General features: G+C 43.5%; 1 protein-coding gene and 1 pseudogene across 5 annotated transcripts in view; both read left to right on the top strand.

Annotated features, from left to right (window-relative positions):
* The first annotated feature begins 1438 nt into the window (after positions 1–1438).
* GMEB1 (glucocorticoid modulatory element binding protein 1) overlaps positions 1439–27092 on the top strand; it is a 37437-nt gene continuing 11783 nt past the window's right edge. The window contains exons 1-7 of one of the 4 annotated variants that reach the window (XM_079777421.1): positions 1439–1553; positions 8155–8309; positions 17202–17284; positions 18442–18566; positions 20489–20592; positions 22787–22944; positions 26231–26362. In XM_079777421.1, the coding sequence (XP_079633547.1) occupies positions 8182–8309; positions 17202–17284; positions 18442–18566; positions 20489–20592; positions 22787–22944; positions 26231–26362 (730 nt within the window). In that variant the 5' untranslated portion in view covers positions 1439–1553; positions 8155–8181. Of the gene's footprint in view, positions 1554–7101; positions 7226–8151; positions 8310–17171; positions 17285–18441; positions 18567–20488; positions 20593–22786; positions 22945–26230; positions 26363–27092 lie in introns of those variants that run through there. The other 3 variants (XM_079777418.1, XM_079777419.1, XM_079777420.1) reach the window with 3 other exon arrangements.
* LOC307102713 (protein FAM8A1-like) lies at positions 14677–17139 on the top strand (annotated as a pseudogene). The gene is made up of 3 exons: positions 14677–15444; positions 15588–15965; positions 16106–17139. The product of its transcript is annotated as a protein FAM8A1-like (transcript).

Raw genomic sequence — 27092 nt, 5'->3', positions numbered from 1 at the left:
GAAGTGGGCACAGTGGGAAAAATCATCTCTATTTTATTAAGAAATCAAGCCTTAAGAGAGCTGCTAAAGTCAAGTCTAGAATCCAGCTTGTCTGACCTCCCCCACCCCCCAATTCAGTTCTATTGTTTACTCCTGGGCTGCCTCACTTGCTCTTTTTTTTATTTTTAAAAATAAATGTATTGTGCCCTGACCGGTTTGGCTCAGTGGATAGAGCATCAGCCTGCGGACTCAAGGGTCCCAGGTTCGATTCCGGTCAAGGGCATGTACCTTGGTTGCGGGCACATTCCCGGTAGGGGTTGTGCAGGATGCAGCTGATCGATGTTTCTCTCTCATCAATGTTTCTAACTCTCTATCCCCTCTCCCTTCCTCTCTGTAAAAAAAAAATCAATAAAAAAATATATAAATAAATAAATAAATAAATGTATTGTAGTCTAGCTTAGACTATTATTAATTGGCTTATGTACCTCTGCTATATATATATATATATAATTTCTTTTATTTATTTCAGAGAGGAAGGGAGAGGGAGAGAGAGATAGAAACATCAGTGATGAGAGAGAATCATTGATTGGCTGCCCACTGGGGATCCAGCCCGCAAACCCAGGCATGTGCCCTTGGCCGGAACCGAACCTGAGATCCTTCAGTCCACAGGCCGACGCTCTATCCACTGAGCCAAGCCGGCTAGGGCTGCCTCACTTGTTCTTGAATCAATAACTTGTAAAACTCCCTGTCACCCCTTCAAGACAAAGGGGACAGAGAGCAGAGGTTGATTCACAGAAGAGGCAGATGGGGAAGCAATTCTCCTTCCCCTCCCTCCACACTCTGTTCCCTGCGTCCCTGTCTCTGGATCCACGCCGTTCATCAGTTTAATTTGTTAATTAGATTCCACATATGAGATCATGCGCATCATCTCGGTTAACACTCACAACAACCTTAAGCCTTATGTAAAATAGAGGTTTTGAGCTGTTAAATAACTCCACAAAGAAGTTAATACTTGAACCTAGTACCTCGCAACCAGGAAAGCTTGGCAAGTGTGCGTAGGTCAGAGAAAGTAGTAAGCAGCTTGCTCAAGGGCTCGTGACCAGAGCTTTTGATTCCAAATTGATAGTTGGCTCTTAACTTCTGGGGGTCTAGTGAGATGTAAGCTTTAGAACAGGATTTGGGAGGTAAAGGGGGCAAAGTCCTCCAGAGGAGTGGAGAGACCTGTCTTTGCCCCCGACAGTGGATGAGGGGATTCTTTTAATTTCCCTCATCCATGAAATGGGGGAAGAAGAGTTATCAAGATCCATGGCGTCCGTCCCAAAACTGATTTTACGGAGAAGACCCCTGCTCAGTCGTAAAGCCTCACTCAAATCCCTCCGGCTGAGGTTCATCTTCCGCGGGCTCGACAAGAGGGACGCGTCCCCTTTAAGGCGCCAGCTCGCTGGCGGCGGCGGCCGGAAGTGTTGAAGTCCGGCCTGGCGGCGGCGGTGGCGGTAGCAGCCGTGGCGGCCTCTGCGCATGCTCCGTCGCCCGCCCGCTCTGGCCGCTCGCCGCCCGCCTGCCCGACGGAGACGGTGAGGAGGGGGAGGGGTGGGCGCGCGGGCGCGGGCGCGGGGTGGGGTGGGGGCGGGGGGGCGGGCGCGGGGGCCGCGCGGCGGCCGGCGAGGGCGGGCGGGCGCACAGGGGGCGGGGGGCTGCTGCCTCCGCGGGCGCCTCCCCACGCCCTGTGCGTGCCGCCGCCGCCGCCGGGGAGCGAGCGGACGTCGCGGCGCCGCGGGGGGGTGGGGGGACGCTGCCGCTGGGTCCGCCCGAACTGCCGGGCCGCCCCCAGCGCGGCCGGCCGCGCCGCCGGAGCTCGGCCCCCGGCCGAGGGCGGCGGGGGGCCGGCGAGCCCGGCACTGGGGGGCCCCGGCGCCTCCGGACCGAGGGGCCCGGAAGTCCTTGGCCGAGGGGCCAGGAGGGGCCGGAGGACTCCGGACTGAGAGGCCCGGACGCCCAGGACCCTGGCGAGGGGGCCAGGGATCCTGGGGTCTCCCCAGAGGCGGGGTCCCGGGAGCACCAGGCCCTTGGATAAAGAGCTGGGGCGAGGCCTGTGTCGTGCTGGGAGTGGGGTTGCAGGAGGGGCGACAGGTGAGGGGAGCCTGGACGCCGGCCCGGGAGGAGCCCCTCGGAGCCTTGGCGGGAGAGCAGGAGCTCAGAGCGGGCTCAGCTGAGGAAAGGAGGGTCTAGGCGTCACCTGAGGGGCGCGTTAGAAGCCTCGGTCCTTCAGCCCCGGGGCCAAGAGGCGGGTGCTTTTCCATGGCGTGGGGGACAGGTCTGGTGCGGGGAGCAGGGGACAAGGAAGAAGAGCCCCACGGAGAGCGAGCAGGCCCCTGCCTTCCCACAGATGTGGGGGCGGTAGGAACACACCTCAGCCTCCTGAAGTGGGAATAAGAAGGGTCCAAATCTATGAGGAAATGAGAGATTTGAGTACCTCCCGACTATAGGTAGAGAATGGGGCAACCGGGTATATCAGGGGATGGGGAAACCCTGGTTTCTGAGGATCCGGGAGAAGATATTTGCGGGGAAGAAGCTGAGTACTCCCCCTTTCTGAAATGTCAGGGGAACCTGACCTGAGGGTCCAGGTTAAGGCGTGTCAAGCCTTGACTGAAGGATCCGGGAAAGGCTTGGCTATCCCAGCAGTAGAAGGAGACCTGAATTACCCTCTCAAGATGAAGTAAAGATCAAAACCACTTTATAGCAGATACAAAAGGGGCTTTGATGTCTGCTTAGGAGAACCAAGAAGTGGGTTTTTTCTCAACCTGGAAGATTAGAGAAAGGGACGAACAGATAGTTAATTCTAGTCTTCACAGAGGGATTATTCCCTCCCACCCCCACCCCACCCCTTGCATCTGCAAATGGTTATTAGTAAAGTGCTTTCGGAGGACTTGTTCGTTAAATGTTTGGGCAGCCTCCCCTAATTTGTTAGCCTTTTATCAATTATGTGTATTTAGTGTCTACTGACTTGATGACTTTCATTAATCAGCCATTCATATTTATTTCAACAAATATACCCAATAGCTAACTTGTACACACAACTTCCTTGGGTTAGTTTGGGCTCTATTTTGGTCTTGTCCTAAATCCCCTAGACTCTAGTAGGATGACTCTTCAAATAACGCTTTTATCCTATTGCCTCCTCAAATTCCTATATAGTGATCTCCAATAATAGTGAGTTTTCCTGAACTTCATTTGCTCTGGCTGTTTCCCTCACAGTGGTCCTGTGCAGCCTTTCTGTTGGCTTCAATTACATCTGGAAGTACTCGGGATCACCTACTAAATACATGAGAAGGAATAAAGAAGGGGGGCGGGGGGAGTCAAGGAATTTTGGCCTCAAATTTAACTTGGAAATTTCTTAAGACTAGACTATACAGTCTACAAAAATTACACTACAGTATGCAATACATAAATACTTTTTGGGGTTAGAAAATTTTAGGATATCTGGTATTTCTGTTATTTCTTATCAGTTACCAACTCACATGTTCCTGTGATCAAGTGACACTCATACTTAATCCCTTGCCATGTTTTAAACATTAGTTTTCAGGACAAAAAAATGAATTTAATTCAGAGTAGGTCAGTTGTCATTTGTTTAGTTTTCCAATAGCCTATGTAAGCAGTCGTGAATTTACTTTCAAGGTGTCTTTTTTGTCTTTGAAAATAAGTACAAAATAATTTTAACTTTTCACATAAATTTGACATCTTTATGTGTGTTCTAGAATTACAGGAAGTGTGTGATTCCACAAGGAATACTCTAAGGCCCTTTCCATTAAATACTCAAAGGATCAACTAACTAACTCGCTTGCCTCAGGAGTTTTTGTTGATATAAACAAGAGTTGTTAAAAAAAAAAAAAGCTGTTTTTCAGTTTACACTCAGCTCAAAGAGATGACCTTGCAGTTAGCCAGTGTAGTCTGAAGAGCTGGTATTGGGTTACTTGCTAGGAATATAGTATTTACAGTAATAGAGTGAGCCCAAACTGGCTTCTCTAAAGAATGTCAACATGGTTCTCTAAAGAATGCCGTATTGACTGAATCAGACCTGTGTCTCTGACTGACACTTTATGGATAATTATAATTATCCTCTTTGATAAACTCTCAGAAAGTTAGAGAAGCAGCCAGAACATTCCTCTTGAGTGCCAAGGTGTGGGTAGGGGTAAGGAGTAAAGTATGAGTTTCTGTTGAGTAAAGTATTAATCAAGTTGTTAGTCAACCACTTACTCTGTTGTAGGGAGGGCTCAACCATAGGGTAGAAGGTTGAAATTAGAAGCATCCTTCTAATTCTGCTTCTCTAACCCATTAATTCACCTAAACTATTAATTTTAAAAATTTTAAGTCACCTTTTTGGGGTAATAAATTCCATAAGTTTAATACATGGTTAAGATATTACATCTTTTAAATTCATTAAATATGTAATAGTAACAGAATAGTGCTTGACAATAAACGTGTTCAGCAAATGTTAGTGGTGATTATTTTTTTAAAGTATCTTTTTTTTTTTAATATATGTTTTTATTGACTTAGGAAGACAGAGAGAGATAGAAACATCAATGAGAGAGAATCATTGATTGGCTGCCTCCTGCACGCCCCCTACTGGGGATTAAGCTGCCAGGCATGTGCCCTTGATCACAGTTGAACCCGGAACCCTTCAGTCTGCAGGCCAACGCTCTATCCACTGAGCCAAACAGGCTAGGGCTAGCTGTGATTATTTTCATTTATCCTACATTTTTATAGCTTAAACTTTGACTATATCTATTGGTTCAATTCCAGGGCTTGGCGGTATGTATATATATACTTCATCATATCCCTTTTTGGCTTTTTCTAGACTCACAGAGCCGAATTGCTTTGGTTCTATTGCCAGAAGCCAGCCACACTAGTCCATTGATTCTCTTCTCTTTCTTGTTTTAAACATTTGATTTACAGAAGTGCATAAATCAGTTTCTTTTTTCCTCTAGTATATGACAATGTCATGCATCTCTTTCCCTTTTGTAGTTCCTTAAGAGCAGATATGTCTCTTTTCGTGTCCAAGGAGCCTAACTCTATGCTGATGTGGAGTAGAAACTTAGTAAATATTTGGTGAACTAGCCATAATGATGGGGCAATAAGCCAGACAGCTTAGGCTAGCTGCCTAAGCAAATTTATAATACCTAAGTTAGAAATATAGAAAATTCTACAAGTCTTTTGGGTTAAAAATATATTACATACCTGCTATGTGCCAGATTTCCTTAGAAAGTTTTAGGTAGGAGTTTTATAGATAGAAGTCTGATATTTGAAAACTACTATACTCCTGTGTCCTGAACACTGAGCTAGGCACAGGGAAGCTGTTGAAAAAGAAAAGCAATCCTTGTTATTCCAGGATGTTGTCCGGTGGAGAGAGACTGACAAAGTGGGATGATCGCTGTGACAAGGGTGCTGCAGGCACTGAGGGAGCAAGAACACAAGCTCAAATCTAGTAAAGGAAGTCACTAAAAGTCTCTCCAAGGAAGTGATGTTTTAAATAAGTCACAAAAATTTAGCAGTGACTAGTCAAAGAGGAAGAAAAAAAGAATTCCAGGTAGAGGAAACAAGTGTGAAGGCTCAGGTGAGAAAATATGGTATGTTTGAGAAATTGGGAAAAATTCAATGATAGGAACCCATATTGTGAGAGGAAGAACTATGAGAAATAAGGCTAGCAAGTGGTGGCTCAGAATATGGTGGTGGCAGCACAGATGGAGAATGGGAGATGGTTAAAAAAATTATATATATATATGATAAAATGGATAGGATTTATTGGTTGATTAGTTTTAGAGAAGGAAGAGAAGAGTCAAAAATAACTCCTTAGTTTCTGGGTGGAGATTTGGGTGGAGGCTAGCGCCATTTACTGAGGCAGAAAATAAGAGCAAGTTTAAGGTGCCAAAAGATATTTTAGGATACTTTTGGATATAGAAGGTATAAAATTCAGGTATAAAAGTTGAATGTGAGATCATAAAGGGCAGAAGTATAAGTCGGATATGAGAAATTTTCAAATACAAAAGTAGGTCAAATACAAACATTGATTGAACCAATCTATGTCAGTGTCTATGATGAGCAGGTCTGTGAGAGAGAAAATTATTTTTATATAAACAGCCTGTGTCCTGACAGTACAGTTTAGTTATGAGTATAGATGCCCATTCAATTAACTGCAATACACGGCACAGGGTGGTAAACACTAGAGGACAGCTACAAACCAAGTATTGGGGCACTGCAGAAAAGAAAATGGTTTGTGGGGGAGAAAGGGGAGAATATGTAATACTTTCAACAATAAAGAATTATTCTTTAGCCCTAACCGGTTGGCTCAGTGGATAGAGCGTCGGCCTACAGACTGAAGGGTCCTGGGTTCAATTCCGGTCAAGGGCATGTACCTGGGTTGCGGGCACATCCCCAGTAGGAGGTGTGCAGGAGGCAGCTGATCTATGTTTCTCTCTCATCGATGTTTCTAACTATCTCTCTCCCTTCTTCTCTGTAAAAAATCAATAAAATATATTTTTTAAAAAAAAGAATTATTCTTAAAAAAAAAAAAGGTTTGTCGGGGACTATTTCCCACTCCCCAGGTGGGAGTCTGTACTTGTTCTTCAATAAATCTCCACCTTTGCTATACCAAAAAGAAAAGAAAAGAAAGAAAATGGTTTGTCAATGACTATGTGGAGGAGTGGGCTTTCAACTGGGCCTGAAAGGGAGAAAGGTGTTTTGGACTTAAGGAATAACAAAGTACAAAAACCTGCAAGTTCATATTATATGTTTAGAATACAGTGGGTTGTTGGTATGGCTGGAGTTTAAGATTCTTAGGGTATTAGAGTTACAGATAAGACTGGAAAAGTATTTTGGGGCCAAATAGACTGAGTACCATGCTTAAGTATGTGTATTACAGGCCAACAAAGGCTGTGGCAGAGCTGAAATAAGTTTCGATCATCTGACTACCAGTTACATATTCAAACTTGCATCCATTGTGTGCCTGCTCCATTCAGCATAGCTCTAGTAATCCTCACATATGTGTCTAAGTAAATACAGACCTCTTATTTATTCTCTCTTAAATTACTCTCTCCTTCCTTTTCAACTGTGAAGACTAACTGCAGAATATGAACATCCTGTGGCCCTCTGAGTTTTCATTAAGGCTGGGACAATGCTTTGAGTTACTTTAGAGTTGAGGAACATGTGGTGCTGGACGCTGGTTTCCTCAACAGCTCTGCAAGGGAGATGTCAGGTGAGATTATTTCTCCATTCAGTCTGAGGCAGAAAAAATATTAAGAAGTTCTAGCTTCAGAGAGGGCATCAAAAAAAAAATGTTCTAGAGTTCATAAAATTGGATTCAACATTTATTAAACAACTACACACTGCAAGTTACCTTTTTCTTCCTATAAGCTTAGTTCAGTTATTCAGCACTTATTTTTTTTTAAAAACATTTCTATTGATTTTAGAGAGGAAGGGATAGGGAGAGAGAGATAGAAACATCAATGATGAGAGAGAATCATTGATTGGCTGCCTCCTGCACACCCCCTATTGGGGATCAAGCTCACAACCCAGGCATGTGCCCTTGACCGGAATCAAACCTGGGACTTTCAGTCCGCAGGCTGACACTCTATCCACTGAGCCAAATCGGCTAGGGCAGCAGATACTTAGTAAGTACTCACAAAAGACAGAGCACTTGATGAAGTATAATGGCTGGTTGCAAAGAAAATAGATTCCTGCCCTAGCTGGTTTGGGATGGAACTAGTGGTGTGCTATAAACCAGCTCTCTAGTGAAAACACACACTCTGATTTGTAGTGCTTGCCAATTTCTGTGGTGTATATACTTCTAGCATCACTGATTTTAAGTTATCAACTTAAAATGTCACTAAACATGGAGTTGGAAAGTGATATGCACAATTGGTTCTTAGGAGCTTGTAGAGCTGATAGAGCATACCATTGAATGAATCATTCATACTTAAGAAAGCCTACAACAGCAAGTGAATACTGAGACATTTCTAGAATGATTGGAACCTATGTCAGCACCATATCATGTTCCCATCCTTTTCAGAGGACCATGATCTCCACAGTGCCCTTGGATTTGGTAGTTATCTTGGTGTTCTTTCCTATGGTTGCCATCTTTTCAAACCAGACGGAGTTACTGGTGCTTCTTGTTTCTGACAGCAGCTTCAGCTACCTGACTTCATGTGAAAGATGGCTAATGCAGAAGTGAGTGTCCCAGTGGGGGATGTGGTTGTGGTACCCACTGAAGGAAATGATGGGGAGAACCCTGAAGACACTAAAACCCAAGTGATCTTGCAGTTACAGCCTGTGCAACAAGGGTAAGTGACTAAGGATTTGGATATTCTGAAAAACTGGAGAAGTTTAAAGAGTGGGGAAAGTATAACTTTATGCTTGCTTAGCACAATAGAACATTAAACATTAATCTCAGAGTTGGCCAAATTTTCATCTCTATAATAATGTATTGAGTGCTATATTTGTCATTTCAGTACTTATTACAATTAGCTATTTCCTTGTCTTTTCCCCTCTTTTCCACTGTTATCTTTTTGAGGGTAAGTTACATGGCTCCCTCATTTTATTTATTCACACTATTTAGCACAGGGCCCTGGTACATGTTTAACAAAAGACAGTGTAGTTAAAGTCAGAGGAGATTAGGCAAGGCAACTATAAAAGTATTCCTATTAGAAGATCTCTGGACTGTAATGGGTGGATAAATTATCAAGTTTAATCGATAAAAAAAATATACTCACTATCTAATCTTTTGTGTGTGTGTGTGCTTTTTTATCTTTATTGTTAAAAATTTATCTTTATTGTTGAAAGTATTACAGGTATCCTCTTTCCCCCACATTGACTGTCTCCCTCCCCAGGCCTTCACCCTGTGCCCATGGGTTATATATATATGCATATCCTATATAATAAAACCCTAATATGCAAATCAACCGAATGGTGGAACAACTGGTGGAACGACCAGTTGCTGTGACATGCACTGACCACCAATTGAGTGTCTTCCCCCACCAGAGGGAGGTGACTGGCTGCAGTGATCGGGGGCAGGGCCGGCGAGCAGATGGCACCAAGCCGCCAGCCAAGGCAGGTGCCAGCAGGGGCCCCCCGATTGCCCCGCCCACCGGTCGCCCCACAGATGGTCCTGATCACCGGCCAGGCCTAGGGACCCTACGCTATATATTGGGAACAGTCTCTTAGATTGAAAAATTAAAACCTGGCAAGGGTACTCTAACACTGAAAAAACAGGATGATGCAGTGATGACATGCATGGACTCTGGCTTGCACATTTTGTGGTCAGCCCTGATTCTGATACTTATAACTGTGTGACAAAGCCCATTACTTAACTTCTCTCTGCTTCAGTTTTTCCACCCTAAGATGGGGAAAATGGTACTAATGCCTCAGAAGGATCATGTTATGTACTACTATTTATAATCAGGGCAAAAAAATGTAGCTGCCCATACAACAGTAAGATGCCTTTCACCTGTATGAAAATTATGGTCACTGGTGCATGCAGCGCCCGGGTTGCGAGAGGGATGTCTGACTGCTGGTTTAGGCCTGACATCCCCCGGGGTGTCCCAGATTGTGAGATGACGCAGACCAGACTGAGGGACCTCCCACCCCCGTGCATGAATTTCATGCACTGGGCTTCTAGTATGTATATAAGTTCTTTGATTAATCTCTCCCCACCCCAATTCCCTCAGAAATACGTCAGTCTGTTGCATGCTTCAATGTCTCTGGGTCTATTTTGTCTGTCAGTTTATTTTGTTCATTAGAGTCCACATATAAAAGAGATCACATGATACTTATCTTTCTCTGATGGACTTATTTCACTTAGCAAAGTTCTCTCCAGGTCCCTCCATGCTGTCTCAAAGGGTAAGAGATCCTTATTTTTTACAGCTGCGTAGTTTTCCATTGATGGGCACTTGGCTGTTTCCAGATCTTAGCTATCCTATCTAATAAAAGAGTAATATGCAAATTGACCATCACTCCAACACACAAGATGGCTGCCCCCATGTGGTCAAAGATGGCTGCCCCCATGTGGACACAAGATGGCCGCCACAAGATGGCCAGCAGGGGAGGGCAGTTGGGAGGGGCCAGGCCTGCAAGGGAGGGCAGTTGTGGGCAATCAGACCAGCAGGGGAGGGCAGTTGGGAGGGACCAGGCCTGCAAGGGAGGGCAGTTGGGGCGATCAAGCCTGCAGGGGAGGGTAGTAAGGGCTGACCAGGCCGGCAGAGGAGGGAAGTTGGGGGCGACTGGGCCTGCAGGGAAGGGCAGTTGGGGGGGGGGCCATGCCTGCAGGGGAGGGCAGTTAGGGGTGACCAGCCCTGCAGGGGAGGGCAGTTAGGGGCAATCAGGCTGGCAGGGGAGCAGTTAGGCATCAATCAGGCTGGCAGGGGAGTGGTTAAGGGGTGATCAGGCTGGCAGGCAGAAGCGGTTAGGGTCAATCAGGAAGGTAGGCAGGCGAGCAGTTGGGAGCCAGCAGTCCTGGATTGTGAGAGGGATGTCCGACTGCCCATTTAGGCCCAATCCTATCGAGATCAGGCCTAAATGGGCAGTCGGACATCCCTCGAGCGGTCCCAGATTGGAGAGGGAACGTCATGCACTGGGCCTCTAGTCTACACTAATAAAAGAGAAACATGCAAATTGACCATCACTCTGCTACACCCACAAGCCAACCAGGAGCGAGTATGCAAATTAACCCAACAAAGATAGCGGCAGCCATGGAGCTGGAGCGAGCAGGAGGCTTGGGTTACCCCCTGTGATGGAGGAAGCCAAGCTTCCCATCTGCCCTGGCTGGCCTTGGCCTCCGCTCAAGGCTACAAAGTTTCAATTATAGAAGATAAATAAGTCCCAGATACCTGCTTCCATTGGGCCCTGGCCTCTGCTCAAGGAGGCGCTGAAAAAAAAGAAAAAAGAAAAAAAAGAGGGGCTGGGAGCTTGGGTTGCCGGGGTGTGTGGCCAGCCTGCAAACAGCCATCAGTCCCTCACCCAGGCTGGCCAGGCACCCCAGTGGGACTCCCCACCCTGAAGGGGCTGTGGCCAGCCTGCAAACAGCCATCAGCCCCTCACCCAGAATGGCCAGGCACTCCAGTGGGAACCCCCAACCTGAAGGAGGTGTGGCCAGTCTGAAAACAGCCCTCAGCCCCTCACCCAGGCTGGCCACACCTCCATGGCCTAATCCCTGTAAACGGGCAGTCGAACATCCCTCGAGGGGTCCCAGATTGGAGAGGGTGCAGGCTGGGCTGAGGGACACCTCCCCCCCTCACCCCTGCACGAATTTCGTGCACCGGGCCTCTAGTATATAATAAAAGACTAATATGCAAATTGTTCTCTTGGGAGTTCGCTGTCTGGGAGTTCGACTGCTTGCTATGATGTGTGTTCATAGCAAGGGGGCGGTGCAGAACGAAGGAAGGCCACAGTCGGCAGCCAGCAGCCGGGGGAAGGAAGGCCCCGATTGGCCCTGATCACCGGCCAGGCCTAGGCACTCTACCCATGCACGAATTTTGTACACTGGGCCTCTAGTATATATATAAAGAGATCACTTACATGGCAAATCTAAGAAGTGCTGAATGGCATGGTTAGAAAGTGCTTTCAGTTTAGGGGACCACTATGAATTTGAAGAAATAAGTTTTAAAAAATGATCTATGGTCTTGAAGGTTAAATAAGAATTACATAAAAAAAAAGAACTGCATCTATAGAGAGAAAGGAGGCGTAGTAATTTTATCTTGGGGAATGTATGAAAGATTCTTCATATGATTTAAAATGCACTTATTCAGCCGAAACTGGTTTGGCTCAGTGGATAGAGCGTCGGTCTGTGGACTGAAAGGTCCCAGGTTCGATTCCGGTCAAGGGCATGTACATTGGTTGCGGGCACAACCCCGGTGGGGGGTGTGCAGGAGGCAGCTGGTCTATGTATCTCTCTCATCGATGTTTCTAGCTCTCTATCCCTCTCCCTTTCTCTCTGTGAAAAATCAATAAAATATATTTTTAAAAAAATAAATAAATAAAATGTTCTTGGGCAAACATAAAATCCAATCCTAATCGACTAAATAGTGTACCTTAAACACTTCTGGAAAAGACAATCAACCTCTCTTGGTAATTTTAAAAGCATTTTAGTATAGAAAATTTCAAATTGACACAAAAATAAAGAAATATAGTGTAAGCGCCCATCACCCAGTTTCAACAATCATCAACACATGGCCAGTCTTACTCATCTCTACATCCACCTACTCCTGAAATTTTTAAAAGCAAATCCCACACATTAGTATGTATCTCTAAGATAAGGGCTTTTTAGTTTTAAAAATATAACCATAGTTTGCTGACATTTCTGAATATCGTTAAGCATGGGGAAATATTCTAGGATCTATAAGGGAAAGTTGATACATATTCCTGACATAGAGATAATAGAGTGGTTTAAATTTTTATTAGTACCAACAGATTATGTATGCTTATTCAAATTCTCTTTTGTGGGAATTTCATCTGTTACATATATACATACTAGTAGTTGTTATCCTTTGGTACATGATGAAGAATTAAAGAGTAGGTCCTTTAGTTGTAGCCAGCTTTATTTTTCATATGGACTCATTATTTCTTCTATCTCTCCAAAGTGCTCCAAGGAACATTTGAGATCTTGCTCTCCATCATGTTGTCAGTTTGGCTCAAATAAATTCTTTTTTTAAAATATATTTCTTTATTGATTTCAGAGAGGAAGGGAGAAGGAGAGAGGGATAGAAACATCAATGATGAGAGAGAATCATTGACCGGCTGCCTCCTGCACAACCCCCACTGGGGATCGAGCCCGCAACCCAGGCATGTGCCCTTGGCCGGAATCGAACCCAGGACCCCTCAGTCCGCAGGCTGACGCTCTAGCCACTGAGCCAAGCCGGCCGGGGCTCAAATAAATTCTTTATATATTACATTTTTATTGATTTCAGAGAGGAAGGAAGAGGGAGAGAGAGATAGGAAACATCAATGATGAGAGAGAATCCTGCACACCCCCTACTGGGGATCAAGCCGCAACCCCGGCATATACCCAGACTGGGAATTGAACCGTGACCTCCTAGTTCATAGGTCGACGCTCAACTACTAAGCCATTCCAGCCAGGTTCAAATAAATTCTTATAAGAATTTTTCTAAAAAGTGCTCCAGTTGTCACTTGTCTTATTCCTACTAAAGACAGAAAAAGCTTCTCTACTGCTTAGAGACTTAATTCGTTTGAAGATTTAGTTCCACTTTTTTTCTTTTTGTCTGTCTCTTATTTTCCAAATTATATTGCCTTTTCTGGAAACCTCTCATTGCTTGATCAGATAGGCATCTTTGTATAACATATATTGACTCCCAATGCACTGTTTATACTGAATTTTAGTATATGAGCTTGTGAATAAACACTTGACGTACTGCATTTTGAAAAGCCCGACTATTGATGCTCAGTTGATTTCTCTAATTGTGTTTTTAAATTATTTGAATATTTATTGTTTTTTAGCTCCATTTTATAAAGATGAGTGGGGAAGAAATATGCTGATACTAGTGATAAGAAGTACAGGTCTCATAAGTTTAATACACTTGAGACAAAGATGGAAATCATCAGGTATTAGTCTTCAGCCTCAGTTACACTTAACCTAATTGGCTTCAGGTTCAAATATGAAGGAAAGAAACAAAGAACATGTATGAATTTTTGGGAATATATTGTTAAAGACTGTATATATAAAAGGCAAGAAATGATTAGAGATTTTATATAAATTTTTTTTTTCAATATATAGAACTTTTATGTCTTTTTTACCTTTTACATATATCACATTTTATACTTTTTCAAATATTCATTATGTACATATTTTCATTTTCAGAAGTATATTATGAAGCAAAAGTAGAGTGTCTGGTACTAGTCTCTCTATAGAAATACATAGAACCTAACACAGTGTCTAAGACGATTCTTTCAGAATAGCACTAGTCCTGGCTAGGTAGCTCAGTTGGTTGGAGCATCCCTCCCATACACCAAAAGCTTGCATGTTCAATTCCCGGTTAGGGCACATACCTAGGCTTCAGGTTCGATCACTGGTGGGGTGCATATGATAGGCAACCAATTGATGTTTCTCTCTCACATTGATGTTTCTCTCCCGCCCCCCCCCCCACTCTCTTTCTCCCTCCTCTCTCTTCCTCTCTCTCCCTATTCCTCTCTATAAAGTAAAATAAAACAACCCCCCCCCAAAATAAAAACCAGAATAACACCAGATTGGCTTTAAAATATGCCCACATGTAACTTTTAAAATAGATATATATTTTTATTGATTTCAGAGAGAAAGAGATAGAAACATCAATGATGAGAGAGAATAATTGATTGGCTGCCTCCTACACACCCCCTACTGGGGATCAAGCCTGCAACCCAGGCATGTGCCCTTGACCAGAATTGAACCTGGGATCTTTTGGTCCTCAGGCCAATGCTCTATCCACTGAGCAAAACTGGCAAGGGCTCTTGAAAGGTTTTAAGGAGAGAGTGACATTATGCTGGTGGGAATACAGAAGATCAGGTAGCTGCAAGGAGAGATGTTCAGACTAACAATTATGCAGCCTGAATGCAGTACCAATAGAAGCAGAGATAGGGAGGATGGCTAGTGTTAAAGATGCATCTGGCAGGATTTGGTGACTGGCCATGTGGGAGTTGAGGAGGAGGAAAGGGAGGAATCTAATGTAATTCCCAGGCTTCTGTGTTAGGCTCGGGTGTTCTGGGTGGTGTCATCAGCAAGGATAGGGAGTATAGGAAGAAGAGTAGTTTGGGAGGTGAGAGAGGGAAGAGAACTGGCTTGTTTTAGACATAACAAATTGAACAAAGTCCTATGGGACATCCAGATGTATTTATTCACTTATCAGTTAACTTCTGGTGTGAAATTCAGAAGGGAGGTCTGTGCTAAAGGTGTAACTATGGGCTGGGTAATCACTGATGCAAAGGAGATTATTCAGGAGGTGCTTTTAAGTAACAAGATGCAATAATTAACACATCAGGTTTATTATAGAAATTAAAGGATATTGCCGTATCATATTAGGTAATTTTGAGCCCATTTCTTAGAAGGTAGAAACATTTTAGAAAGACACTTTCCCTAAGTAGTACCTCTAGTTATTGCTAGTCACTTTGGGCATAGTCTAGCTCTTACTTTTTTTTTTTTTTTTTTTTTTTTTTTACTATATTCTGCTCATGTCAATAGTTTGGTTATGGGCCCCCTGCGGCGGCCGCAGGGTAGTCGGAGCTGCCGCAAGAGCCCAAGTTGCGCGAGGAGACCGCGTGGGGTGGCGTGGGGTTGCGGGAGCCCTTGGGCAGTGGGGCGCTCGAGGCCGCATTGCTGCGGGATGAACGCTCCCATGTACTCCCGGCAGGTGCACGAGTGGCTGTGGCAGACCTACTGCAGCTACCTCACCTGGCACAGCTGCCTGGCAGCCTTCCCAGCCTACTGCACATGCAGCTGCCCCGGCTGAGCTACCCCTTGCGGGCGGAGGGGGGAGGACGGGGGAGGGGGGAAGTGGGGGGTGGGGGGCACCCCGCCCCCTAGGCCGGGGGTCACTGCAGGCCCTGCAGCTGGGCTACTACAGCCCCTTCTACTTCCTGAGCGCCGCGGCCCCGGGGCCCTACCGGGAGCGGCTTCCGGCTTCCGGCAGCGCCTCTCCTGCTCCAGTCCCAGGCCTGGGACCCAGGCTCCTCACGTTCAGGGGGCCGTGCGGCCACTTCTGGAACCCCGAGCGAGACCGGGCGCCAGGCAGGCAGAGAGTATGTTATTCCATCCTTGGCCCACAGATTTATGGCAGAGATGGTGGATTTCTTCATTCTCTTCTTTATAAAAGCAACTATTAAGCACTATGCACCTCTGTGGAATAAAGTTTGCTATGCATTATATAATAGAAGAAATAGATGAAGACACATCAATGGAAGACCTGCAGAAAACTATGGTTGTGGCTCTTATATACAGATTACTAATTTGTTTCTATGAGATAATTTGCATTTGGGGAGCAGGCGGAGCTACCCCAGGGAAGTTCCTGCTGGGGCTTCGAGTTGTGACATGTGACTCTTCAGTGCTTATTGCACCAAGTCAGGTTTTAGTGATTCCTTCCTCAAATGTTAGCATTACAACGTCCACTATATGAGCATTGACCAAGAATTTTTCTATTGCTTCTTTTTTCCCTGCTTTCATCACACTGCTGTTTTTTCAGCATAATCGAACAGCCTATGATATTGTAGCAGGAACCATTGTGGTAAAAAGAAATGGGGTCAGATGATGCCCCCAAAGCCCTGAATTCCATACTTTCTGGAATGATGACAAGACTAAATTATGTATCAAGGCCATCAGTATCCCTGGGTTACGTTAATTGATGATTTAGAAATTAAAGCAGGAGGGAGGGGGTTGATGACAAATATGTGATACCTTAATCAATAAAGTAATTAAAAAAAAATTAAAGCAGTCACTCCAGTATGACACAGGTGAAAAAAGAAAAAGAAAAAAAATAGTTTGGTTATGGTGCTTTAAAAAATGCTAAAGTGCTTAAAAATGCTTCAGTGCCTAGATTCCAACAAGAGCCATCAACTTCTATGCTCAACATTTGCTTTTTGAACTGTCCAGCAGTACTACTTTTTATTCTTGTTAGAATAATTCTTTACTATGACTTAACCTTATTATACTTGAAGCAACACTTTATCTCATGAGTGTTTCTTTTTAATTTATTTTTTATTGATTATTTTAGAGAGAGAGGAAGGGAGAGGGATAGAGAGATAGAAACATCAATAAGAGAGGAACATTGATTGACTGCCTCCTGCACGTCCCCTACTGGGGATTGAGCCCACAACCCAGGCATGTGCCCTTACTGGGAATCAAACCAGAGATCTCTTGGTTCATGGGTCGACACTCAACACTGAGCCACACCTGCTGGGCTATCATGAGGTTTTAAGGTTATGAAGGGAAAAGTGGTGTAAATAAGTAGCAAGAGGAACTTCGCTTTGAGGTGAGGAAAGTTGTTGATTCATTTCCATGGTAGTAGCTGCTTAGCAGCCATGGGCAGCTTAGAGTTTAAAAACAATGGGGAACTAGTCAAAGCACTAACATACAGTTGTAAAGTATATTTATTTTAGTCCTTTTGAGGCAGATTAAAAGAAATTTCTTAACCCCCATGCTGTGAATATTAATTTTTTCATGATTTATGTAGTTTGTTTATCGATGGACACTTTTACAACAGGATTTATGAAGCTGGGTCCGAGAACAACACAGCAGTTGTGGCAGTAGAAACTCACACGATACACAAAATTGAAGAAGGGATTGGTGAGTCTTTTTGTTATTCTAGTACATTTGACCTTCATTTCCTTAGCTGAGATTTCTTGACTTTGTGCCTTTTTCACCCTACCCAGTGTGCCCTATCAATGCTGCAGCTATCAGTTTGATGGGGGTACATCTAGGGACACCGCTGACTAAGGTGCTAGGGCTGTCAGTTGATTGTATAACATCAATTTGCTAGGGTTGCTAAAAATATTTAAAAAAAAATTTTTTTATTGATTTCAGAGAGGAAGGAAGAGGGAGAGAGACAGAACATCAATGATAAGAGAGAATCATTGATCGGTTGCCTCCTGCACTTCCCCTGCTCGGGATCGAGCCTGCAACCCAGGCATATGTCTCGACCAGAAATCAAACCATGACCTGGGTCATAGGTTGAGGCTCAACCACTGATCCACGCCGGTCAAGCAAAAAGATTTTTCATCTATAAAAATCCCACAAAGAAATTGGAGCCTCAAGGTTGATTCTTTTTTTTCTTTTTTTTTTAAAATATATTTTATTGATTTTTTACAGAGAGGAAGAGAGAGGGATAGAGAGTTAGAAACATCGATGAGAGAGAATCATCGATCAGCTGCCTCTTGCACACCCCCTACTGGGGATGTGCCCGCAACCAAGGTACATGCCCTTGACCGGAATCGAACCTGGGACCCTTGAGTCCGCAGGCCGACGCTCTATCCACTGAGCCAAACCGGTTTCGGCTCAAGGTTGATTCTTGTCAGTAGGGAAGTTGCTGATGAAGACTGATAAGGTGTTCAGTGGAAGGCAGTCAGTGGAAAGAAATTTTGAAATTAGACAAACCTAAGTTTGGAGCCTACTTTCTTATTTCTTAACTGTATCCTTGAGAAAATCACTTTACCTTTGGAATCCCACATTACAGATAGGTAAAACATAGAAAACAATCACTATCTCCCAGGGTTGTTGCAAGAACTAAATAAGATTAAGCACATCAAAGCATATAGCACAGTGTCTGGTGCATAGTGGGAGTTGAGTAAGACAGTTGTTATGCCTAACTTTTTCCAGAGGATTTCTAAACAATACCAGCCAATGTAAACTGTTAACCCCTGAGAGGAACCAGGAGGCTAAAGATTTTTGAATTAAGCTTTGGGAAAGAGTGTTCAATAAATCACTGGTATTTTTTCCATTTTCAGATGCAAGCACTATAGAAGCAAATGAGGATATGGAAATTGCTTACCCCATAACTTGTGGGGAGAGCAAAGCCATTCTTCTCTGGAAGAAGTTTGTATGTCCAGGAATAAATGTGAAGTGTGTCAAGGTAATTGTCTTTTCTCCTTGCTGGAACCTATTTTGGGGCTCCTTGTTTTCAAAGGGCATGATTTCAGTGCCTAATCTCTCTTTTTCACCATATCAGTATTTTTAAAAATATATTCTTATTGATTTCAGAGAGGAAGGGAGAGGGAGAGAGAGAAACATCAATGATGAGAGAATCATTGATCGGCTGCCTCCTGCACGCCCCCTAATGGGGATCAGGCCCACAACCTGGGCATGTGCCCTTGACCGGAATTGAACCCAGGACCCTTCAGTCCGCAGGCCGACGTTTCATCCCCTGAGCCAAACCTGCCAGGGCCATATCAGTATTTTTAATTTTGTGGCTATAGTCCCATTGCATCATAGTAAATAAAAATAACTTGGGAGTAAAATTGTATTCTGATGGGACCTGGATTCAAGTACCATCAGAATACAAGTTTGGCTCAGTGGATAGAGCATTGGCCTATGGCTTGAAGGGTCCTGGGTTCTATTCCAGTCAAGGGTGCATGCCCAGGTTGTGGCTTGATCCCCAGTAGGGGGCGTGCGGGAGGCAGCTGATTGATGATTCTCTCATTATTGATGTTTCTATCTCTCCCTTCCTCTCTGAAATCAATACAAAAAAAAAAAAAGAAGACTACAAGTTCCATGAGAGCTAAGAACTTGTCTATCTTTTTTTTTTTTTTTTTTGAGAACTTGTCTATCTTGTTCATCAATGTATCCCCAGCACTTAGGAATGTTACTTGGTGTATTTATCAATAAATATTTGTTGAATGAATGAATGGAGTCCCATCTCTATCAATGGCTTACCCTGGTGTTCATTATGGTAGAGTTTATTGAAAATTATTACTGAATAAAAATACATAATCATGAGAGCAGAGTATGGAAATTATTGCTTATTTTGTCCCCGTTGATAGCCACAACTATACACATAGATAGTAGTCACCATCAGTGGCACGATCCTAGAATAATTAAAGATTACATAGTTTTGCTTTGTTTTAAATATATTTTTGTTATTTCAGAGAGGAAGGGAGAGGGAGAGAGAGATGGAAACATCAATGATGAGAGAGAATCATTGATCGGCTGCCTCCTGCATGCCACACACTAGGGATCGAGCCTGAACCCCAGCATGTGCCCCAACCAAGAATCAAATCGTGACCTCCCGGTTCATAGGTTGACACTCAACCACTGAGCCATGCCTGCCAGGCAAGATTACATAGTTTTGATGCTCTGCAGTGCTCTTGGTTCCTACTGTACTTATTCTTTCTGCCACATCCTGAATCTTGTCATTAGGGCTAGATAGATCACTTCAGTTTATTTAAACAGCCTTTGTGACATTGGATCCAACTACTGATTTAGGGCATAAATGGTTTTGTTTTGTTAAACTTTACTGAGGTGTTTTTTCCCCCATTGCTTTTCCAGAGAGAGTGGAAGGGGAGGGAAGGGAAAGGAGCGGGGGGGGGGGGGGGGGGGCAAAGAGGGGGCAGAGGGAGAGAGAGAAACATCCATGTGAGAGAGACACATCGACTGGTTGCCTCCTGCAGGTACCCAGATCCGGGATGGGGAATGAACCCACAATCCAGGTACATGCCCTTGACCGGGAATCGAACCCAGGATCGTTTGGTGCACGAGCCAAGGCTCTCACCACTGAACAACACCAGCCAGGGCCATAAATTGATTTTAAATACTAACTAGTTTATTAATCTCTGATGCTCCCAATGTCATCTGTAGCTTTGTACCAGGATAGGGCACTGTGCTCAGAGAAGGACATCTTCTCTGGTCCAATAGGGCAGAAGGCTAAATAATACAAGGTTACGACTTAAGATGTCATCTGGGTATTTTTTGTACATAACAGCTAGAATCGTCTCTTAGTTTTCCTCTGACCTGCCTAAGTTGACATTGGATTATTTTGGACTTTTCTTTTTACTTTAGTTCAATGATCAGTTGATCAGCCCCAAACATTTTGTTCATCTGGCTGGCAAATCCACCCTAAAGGACTGGAAGAGAGCTATTCGTCTGGGTGGAATCATGCTCAGGTGAGCTCTAATAGTTAAGAACATATCTTTCCACTGACTTTGGGGGCACTTAATCATGGTAGAATCGAGAGAATTCAGTCTTTTCTCTTTAATTTGAAATTTTTATTCTGTCTGATGGATTAGTTTAAGCAATTCATGTATTATTTGACCTTCATCAACTTGTTTAAAAAAAAAAAAAACTCTGAAAGAAGAGTGAATCAAATTCACTCTTCCCTGTATCTAGGGCAAATTTTTTAGGATGTTGGGTAGGACCCTCTGGGCAGAGAAACTCAAGAACAGATGACAGTCCTGCTTGAGATCACCGAGCATCGGCAGGCTAAGCCTGGTGCTGAGGAAGCGTGACAACCACTGAGAAGTTTAGGCTGACTGACAAGTCCTAGAATAATTGGTAAAAGTAGAGGGGTGCTATTAATAAGTACCCAAGATGCACAGTGAGTGCAATCCTTGCCATCACTGTACCACAGAAATAAAATTCAGAATGCTTATTACCCCCAATTCCTCCCTTTATGTAGCAAGTTTCCTATTGTAATTTTTTTCCCTCTGAAAATTAACATTAGTTGATTAATGTTAGTGCTCATTCCTTGAGTACTCACCTCTTGGTAGAAAATTTAAAAATGTGGTCAAAAATTAAAAGTTCCACACACAACATGTTTCAAGAACCTCAAAAACACCTTACCCTTTGTCTTTAATTCTTTTTAAGGAATCTGTCTTAAGAAAAATCCATAGGGCTTGTAGAGATTCAAGCATAAATATGTTCATTATGACATTATTTATTATGGAAATTAGTCTGTTTTAATATAGGTATATGTAAAGTAAATTATTGCTCATCTAAATATATATATGAGTATATACTGTGGGATATAATGTAGTCATTAAAATATTTCTAAAGAGTTTTTACATAAAAATGCTTATGTGTAATGTAAGAATGAAGACAAAATATAAAATCAATTAAAGTGTGATTTTAATTGTGTTAAAACACATATACACATATGTTAAATTTAGTAGAAGAAAATATACCAAAATGTTGATGTGATCTCTGTGTTGTGGGATATTTTTTTAAAAAGGATAGTTGTTTTCTTTTTTTTTTTTTTTTATATTTTATTGATTTTTCACAGAGAGGAAGAGAGAGGGATAGAGAGTTAGAAACATCGATCAGCTGCCTCTTGCACACCCCCTACTGGGGATGTGCCCGCAACCAAGGTACATGCCCTTGACCGGAATCGAACCTGGGACCCTTGAGTTCGCAGGCCGACGCTCTATCCACTGAGCCAAACCGGTTTCGGCAGGATAGTTGTTTTCTTTATATTTTTCTGACTTTTTCACAAAAAATGTTAAATTTTTTTCTTCACATACTATTTTTTTTAGTCAGAGACAAAGGAGAAAAAAAATTCCAGATGATTAATATGCAGAAATCAGTAGTTGAATGAAATTGGGGAGACTTACCTTTAACTTTCATTTTTGTAGTTCTTGGCCCGTTTTATTTGCCCAGAAAAGCAAGCATATGTCAACTTTTCTCAAATGTAAAAAGGAACAAGAATGTCTAAAAAACCTTTAGTGAAAGACAAGTAGCAATATAACATATTTACTGTAATGAAAATACTGCATCATTTTGCTCAGGATCTATCATAATGTCTTTTGAATTCATTTCTAAGGACATTTTATAGAGGGGATTTAGTATAATCAGCTTTGGTTGTATTTATAGAATTGTTATCAATTTTTTTTAAGGAAAGAAATATGCTGAAGTTTTATGTCTCCAAAAGTGACAACAGATCTTGCTGTCTAGGAATACTAACACATCAGAATATCATCACAAAATTCTAATTCTGTTGTGGCATTCCTTAATTGTTCTTGGATATGAGGTAGTTTTTTTTCCCCTTTGGGTTTAGTTTCATTGAGATCCTGTGGGGAAACTTAGCTATTGTCAGGAGTGTATATCTAAAGCTTAGTGATAACGGGATATAAAAGAAAAAGTACTCATGAGTAGACTAGGGAGGGAAGAGGAGTACTTGTAAATGTGGATAGGACCAATGAAAATTTTATAGTCCCAATTAGAATCTTTGCAACCTAATGACTTTTAATACTATTAGGTTTCACTAATCTATAGAGGAGACTCAGCAACTTGTCTCTATTTGTTCCTAAAGCCTAGTTCCCGAAGTGCAGGCTGAAGTGGTACTTCTTGTCTCCCTTTGTGTAGGAAAATGATGGACTCCGGACAGATTGATTTTTACCAACATGACAAGGTTTGCTCCAATACCTGCAGAAGCACCAAATTTGATCTTCTGATCAGCAGTGCAAGAGCTCCAGTGCCAGGACAGCAGACAAGTGTGGTGCAGACACCCACTTCGGTCGATGGTAGGGGGTAGGAAACCACCTGAAAACACATTGTGTTTTTCAGTAGCATTTCCCCCCTCATTTCTCCTTTGTGTTTCCTTTTTCTTACTTTTTATTGAATTTATTGGGGTGACATTGGTTAGTAAAATTATATAGATTTCAGATATTATCTATATATATAAAAGCCTAAGCGACCGGCCAATCGGCCGGTAGCTATGATGCGCACTGACCACGGGGGGGGGGGGGGGGGGGGCAAACGCTCAATGCAGAAGCTGCCCCCTGGTGGTCAGTGCACTCCCACAGTGTGAGTGCCGCTCAGCTGACCAACAGGCGCCAGATGCCGGGCTCACGGCTGGCTGGTGAGTACAGCTGCAGCGGTGCAAGCCTCTCCCGTGGACACTCCCCTACGTGTCCCTCCCCTACCTGGACTGGGACAGTTGAGGTAGGTGCAGCCGGGCCGGGATGAGCGGGAGCAGCGCGGCACCTGGCCTGGGCTTGGGGTACTCCCCGGCCGCCTGCCGCTTTGCACACTACTACATCCCTTGGGGGATGTAGGACTGCCGGTTTCAGCTGATCCCCACAGGCCAGGCTGAGGGCTCCCACTGGTGCATGAATCCATGCAGCAGGCCTCTAGTAGTTCTATAATACATCTGTATATTGTATTATGTGTTCACCCCCTAATCTCCTTTGGGTTCCTTAATTTCAAATATGAGTGTTGAAGTCCTTGAAAGTTATGGTAATCTTGGATGGGGTTCTATGCTTTAGAAACAGATCTTTGTTTTCTCCCAAATGATTTCTATTGGCCAGACTTCCAAATTTGTTTCTTTTTTGCAATGCATGGTAAACATTAGAAAAATGGTTCAATAGTTCTAATGCTTATTCAGTAATCTCATCTCACTTGGGTACCATTTGGCATATCTTTGAATTTAGATTGTTTTGAAAATTCTTTGCTCTATTAGTGGTCAAAGCAGGAAGGTGGGTTAGAATGGTGAATGGTTTTCAGTTGTTGAACTGAGATGTATCAAAGACACTTTATCCTTGGCTGAGATGGATTCTGGAGACTCTGATAAAAGGATCAAAGAGCTCTGCCTGGAAGGGTTCTGGATAACCAAGCTGAGGCTTCCTCACAATTGAGACAGGATGGGGGACACCCTTAACTTCCGTAATATTGAGTTTGGGATTAGGGCTCCCTGCCCATCTCCAGGAAAGATGTAGCCATGTGAGGTTATTATTAAGGATTTAGTTAGTCCAGCTGGAGATTAGCACAGTTAAGATTACTAGATAGAATATGTGTCAACTACTTCCAGAAGACTTACAAATATGTCTGACAGAGTCACAAGAACACTAAAGGATATAAGGGAAGTACTGTACTTTAAAAATGCCTCTTTAGGTTTCTTTTGAACAGACCTAATATTCTGTATTGATTGGGTGAGTAGAAGCCAAATCTCTTGGAACCTAAGTTCTTTTCATGAAAGTATAAAATATCTAGCAGTTTGAATTTTTGTTCATGTGACTCTTTCACTTGAAAAGTGAAAAATGCTGTGAAAGTATATACTTCCTTTTTATTTGGCCAAAGCTCCTTTACTTAATTTATTGTCCACATTGATATTACTTCTTTGCTTATTATTATATATTTTTTTTAACCAGAGGCCTGGTGCACGAATTCATGCACCAGTAGGGTCCCTCGGCCTGGCCTGCGGGATCAGGCTGAAATCGGCTCTCCGACATCCCGCGAGGGGTCCTGGATTGCGAAGAGGGTGCAGGCCAGGCTGAGGGACCCCACTGGTGCATGATCAGGGCTGATCAGGGCCGGGAGGGACCGCAGGAGGGCTCCAGGGCATGTCCGGCCCATCTCACTCAGTCCCGATTGGCCGGACTCCAGCAGCAAGCTAACCTACTGGTTGGAGCGCCTGCCCCCTGGTGGTCAGTGCATATCATAGCAACTGGTCGACCAGTCAACTGTCTGCCCCCTGGTGGTCAGTGCACATCATAGGGAGCGGTTGAGTGGCTTTAGCATATCATTAGCATATTACGCTTTGATTGGTTGAACGGATGACCAGACACTTAGTATATTAGGCATTTATTATATAGGATCCTCACTGGAGCATTTGTTTTTATTGATTTTAGAGAGAGGAAGGGGGAGAGAGAGAAAAATCAATGTGAGGGAGAAACATTGAATGGTTGGTTGCTTCCCATAGGTGCTGACCAGTAATTGAAACCAAAACTTAGATATGTGTCCCAAATCTGCAACTTTTGGTATATGGGATAACACTCCAACTGACTGAGCCACCCAGCCAGGGCTCTTTGCTTGATTATCGGTATCTTCTAGCATTTAGAGTCCACACTTGTCTTTTTTTTTAAATATATTTTATTGATTTTTAACAGAGAGGAAGGGAGAGGGATAGAGAGCTAGAAACATCGATGAGAGAGAAACATCGACCAGCTGCCTCCTGCACACCCTCTACCGGGGATGTGCCCGCAACCAATGTACATGCCCTTGACCAGAATCAAACCTGGGACCCTTCAGTCTGCAGACCGACGCTCTATCCACTGAGCCAAACCAGTTTCAGCTGTCTTTTTTTTTTTTTTAAATATATTTTTATTGATTTCAGAGAGGAAGGGAGAGGAAAAGAGAGATAGAAATATCAATGATGAGAGGGGATCATTGATTGGCTGCCTCTTGCACGCCCCCTACTGGGGATCGAGCCCAAAACCTGGGTATGTCCCCTTGACCATAATCAAACCTGGGACCCTTCAGTCCGCCAACACTCTATCCACTGGGCCAAGCCAGTTAGGGTTGTTATCTTTCACTTTCTATTCAGAGTAAGAAGAAAACATTTTCGCCGAAACCGGTTTGGCTCAATGGATAGAGCGTCGGTCTGCGGACTGAAAGGTCCCAGGTTCGATTCCGGTCAAGGGCATGTACATTGGCTGCGGGCACATCCCTGGTAGGGGGTGTGCAGGAGGCAGCTGGTTGATGATTCTCTCTCATCGATGTTTCTAGCTCTCTATCCCTCTCCCTTCCTCTCTGTAAAAAATCAATAAAAATATATTTAAAAAAAAAAAAAAAGAAGAAAACATTTTCTTTGCAAGGCAGATTTTTTTTAGAAAAATCCAATATTTTTCCTGGCTTTCCTAGGGTTTTAGGTGTTTTTTTTTTCTTTTTTCTAGGATTCTAGTTTTTAATATAGGGATCTGAAGGCAAAAAGCTAAATATTAAAATTACAGGGCTTTGAGTATGAGATGGAAGATAGCTATGACTTTTTCATAAAATTTACTGACCTTATCTCTAATGGACTGTTTTTAGGTAACATCACACAGATTGCCATCTCAGAAGAGAGCATGGAAGAAGCAGGGTTAGAATGGAACTCGGCTCTCACTGCAGCTGTCACCATGGCCACAGAAGAGGGAGTGAAGAAAGACTCTGAGGAAATTTCAGGTAATTTTCTATGGGGCTCAGATATCTTACAGTTTTGTGACCTTATCACCATTATGATTATGGATTCAGGAGGCCTTTTAATTATTTTTGCCCGTTTGTCTCATGCATATTACTATTAATTATAGCTGCAAACCTCTTACTTTAATCAATGAAACATCCCTGCAGTCACATTTTACACATGAAGAAATTGAGATTCAGAAAGGTTCAGAAACTTGCCTAATATCAGTAACACAACCAATAAGTATCAGAGCTGAGTTCAGCTGAGTTTGACTGTAGTCCATGCTTTTCATCCTGTCAAACTACCTCCAACTTTGGTATACTTCTTAGATAAACCAAGTTGCAAGATGTTAGAAGAAAAAATTAGGTAGCAGATGGTTTAGAAGATGTTGATTAATAATGATTCACTTAGAGGGGATCAGCGGAGGCTTCACATCCTCCTCCATTTATTTATTCATTTAACAAATATTTATTGCTGCTTATCTATATACTAGAAGCCCGGTGCACGAAATTCGTGCACGGAGGGGGCTTGTGCCTCAGCCCAGCCTGCACCCTCTCCAATCTGGGACCCCTGGAGGGATGTCCGACTGCCCTCTCACAATCCAGGACTGCTGGCTCCCAACTGCTCGCCTGCCTGCCTTCCTGATTGCCCCTAACCACTTCTGCCTGCCAGCCTGATCACCCCCTAACCACTCAGCTGCCAGCCTGGTTGATGCTTAACTGCTCCCCTGCC

Source organism: Cnephaeus nilssonii (assembly GCF_951640355.1).
Source record: "Cnephaeus nilssonii genome assembly, chromosome: 7".
NCBI lineage: Eukaryota > Metazoa > Chordata > Mammalia > Chiroptera > Vespertilionidae > Cnephaeus > Cnephaeus nilssonii.
This window is presented reverse-complemented; position numbering and strand designations above follow the sequence as displayed.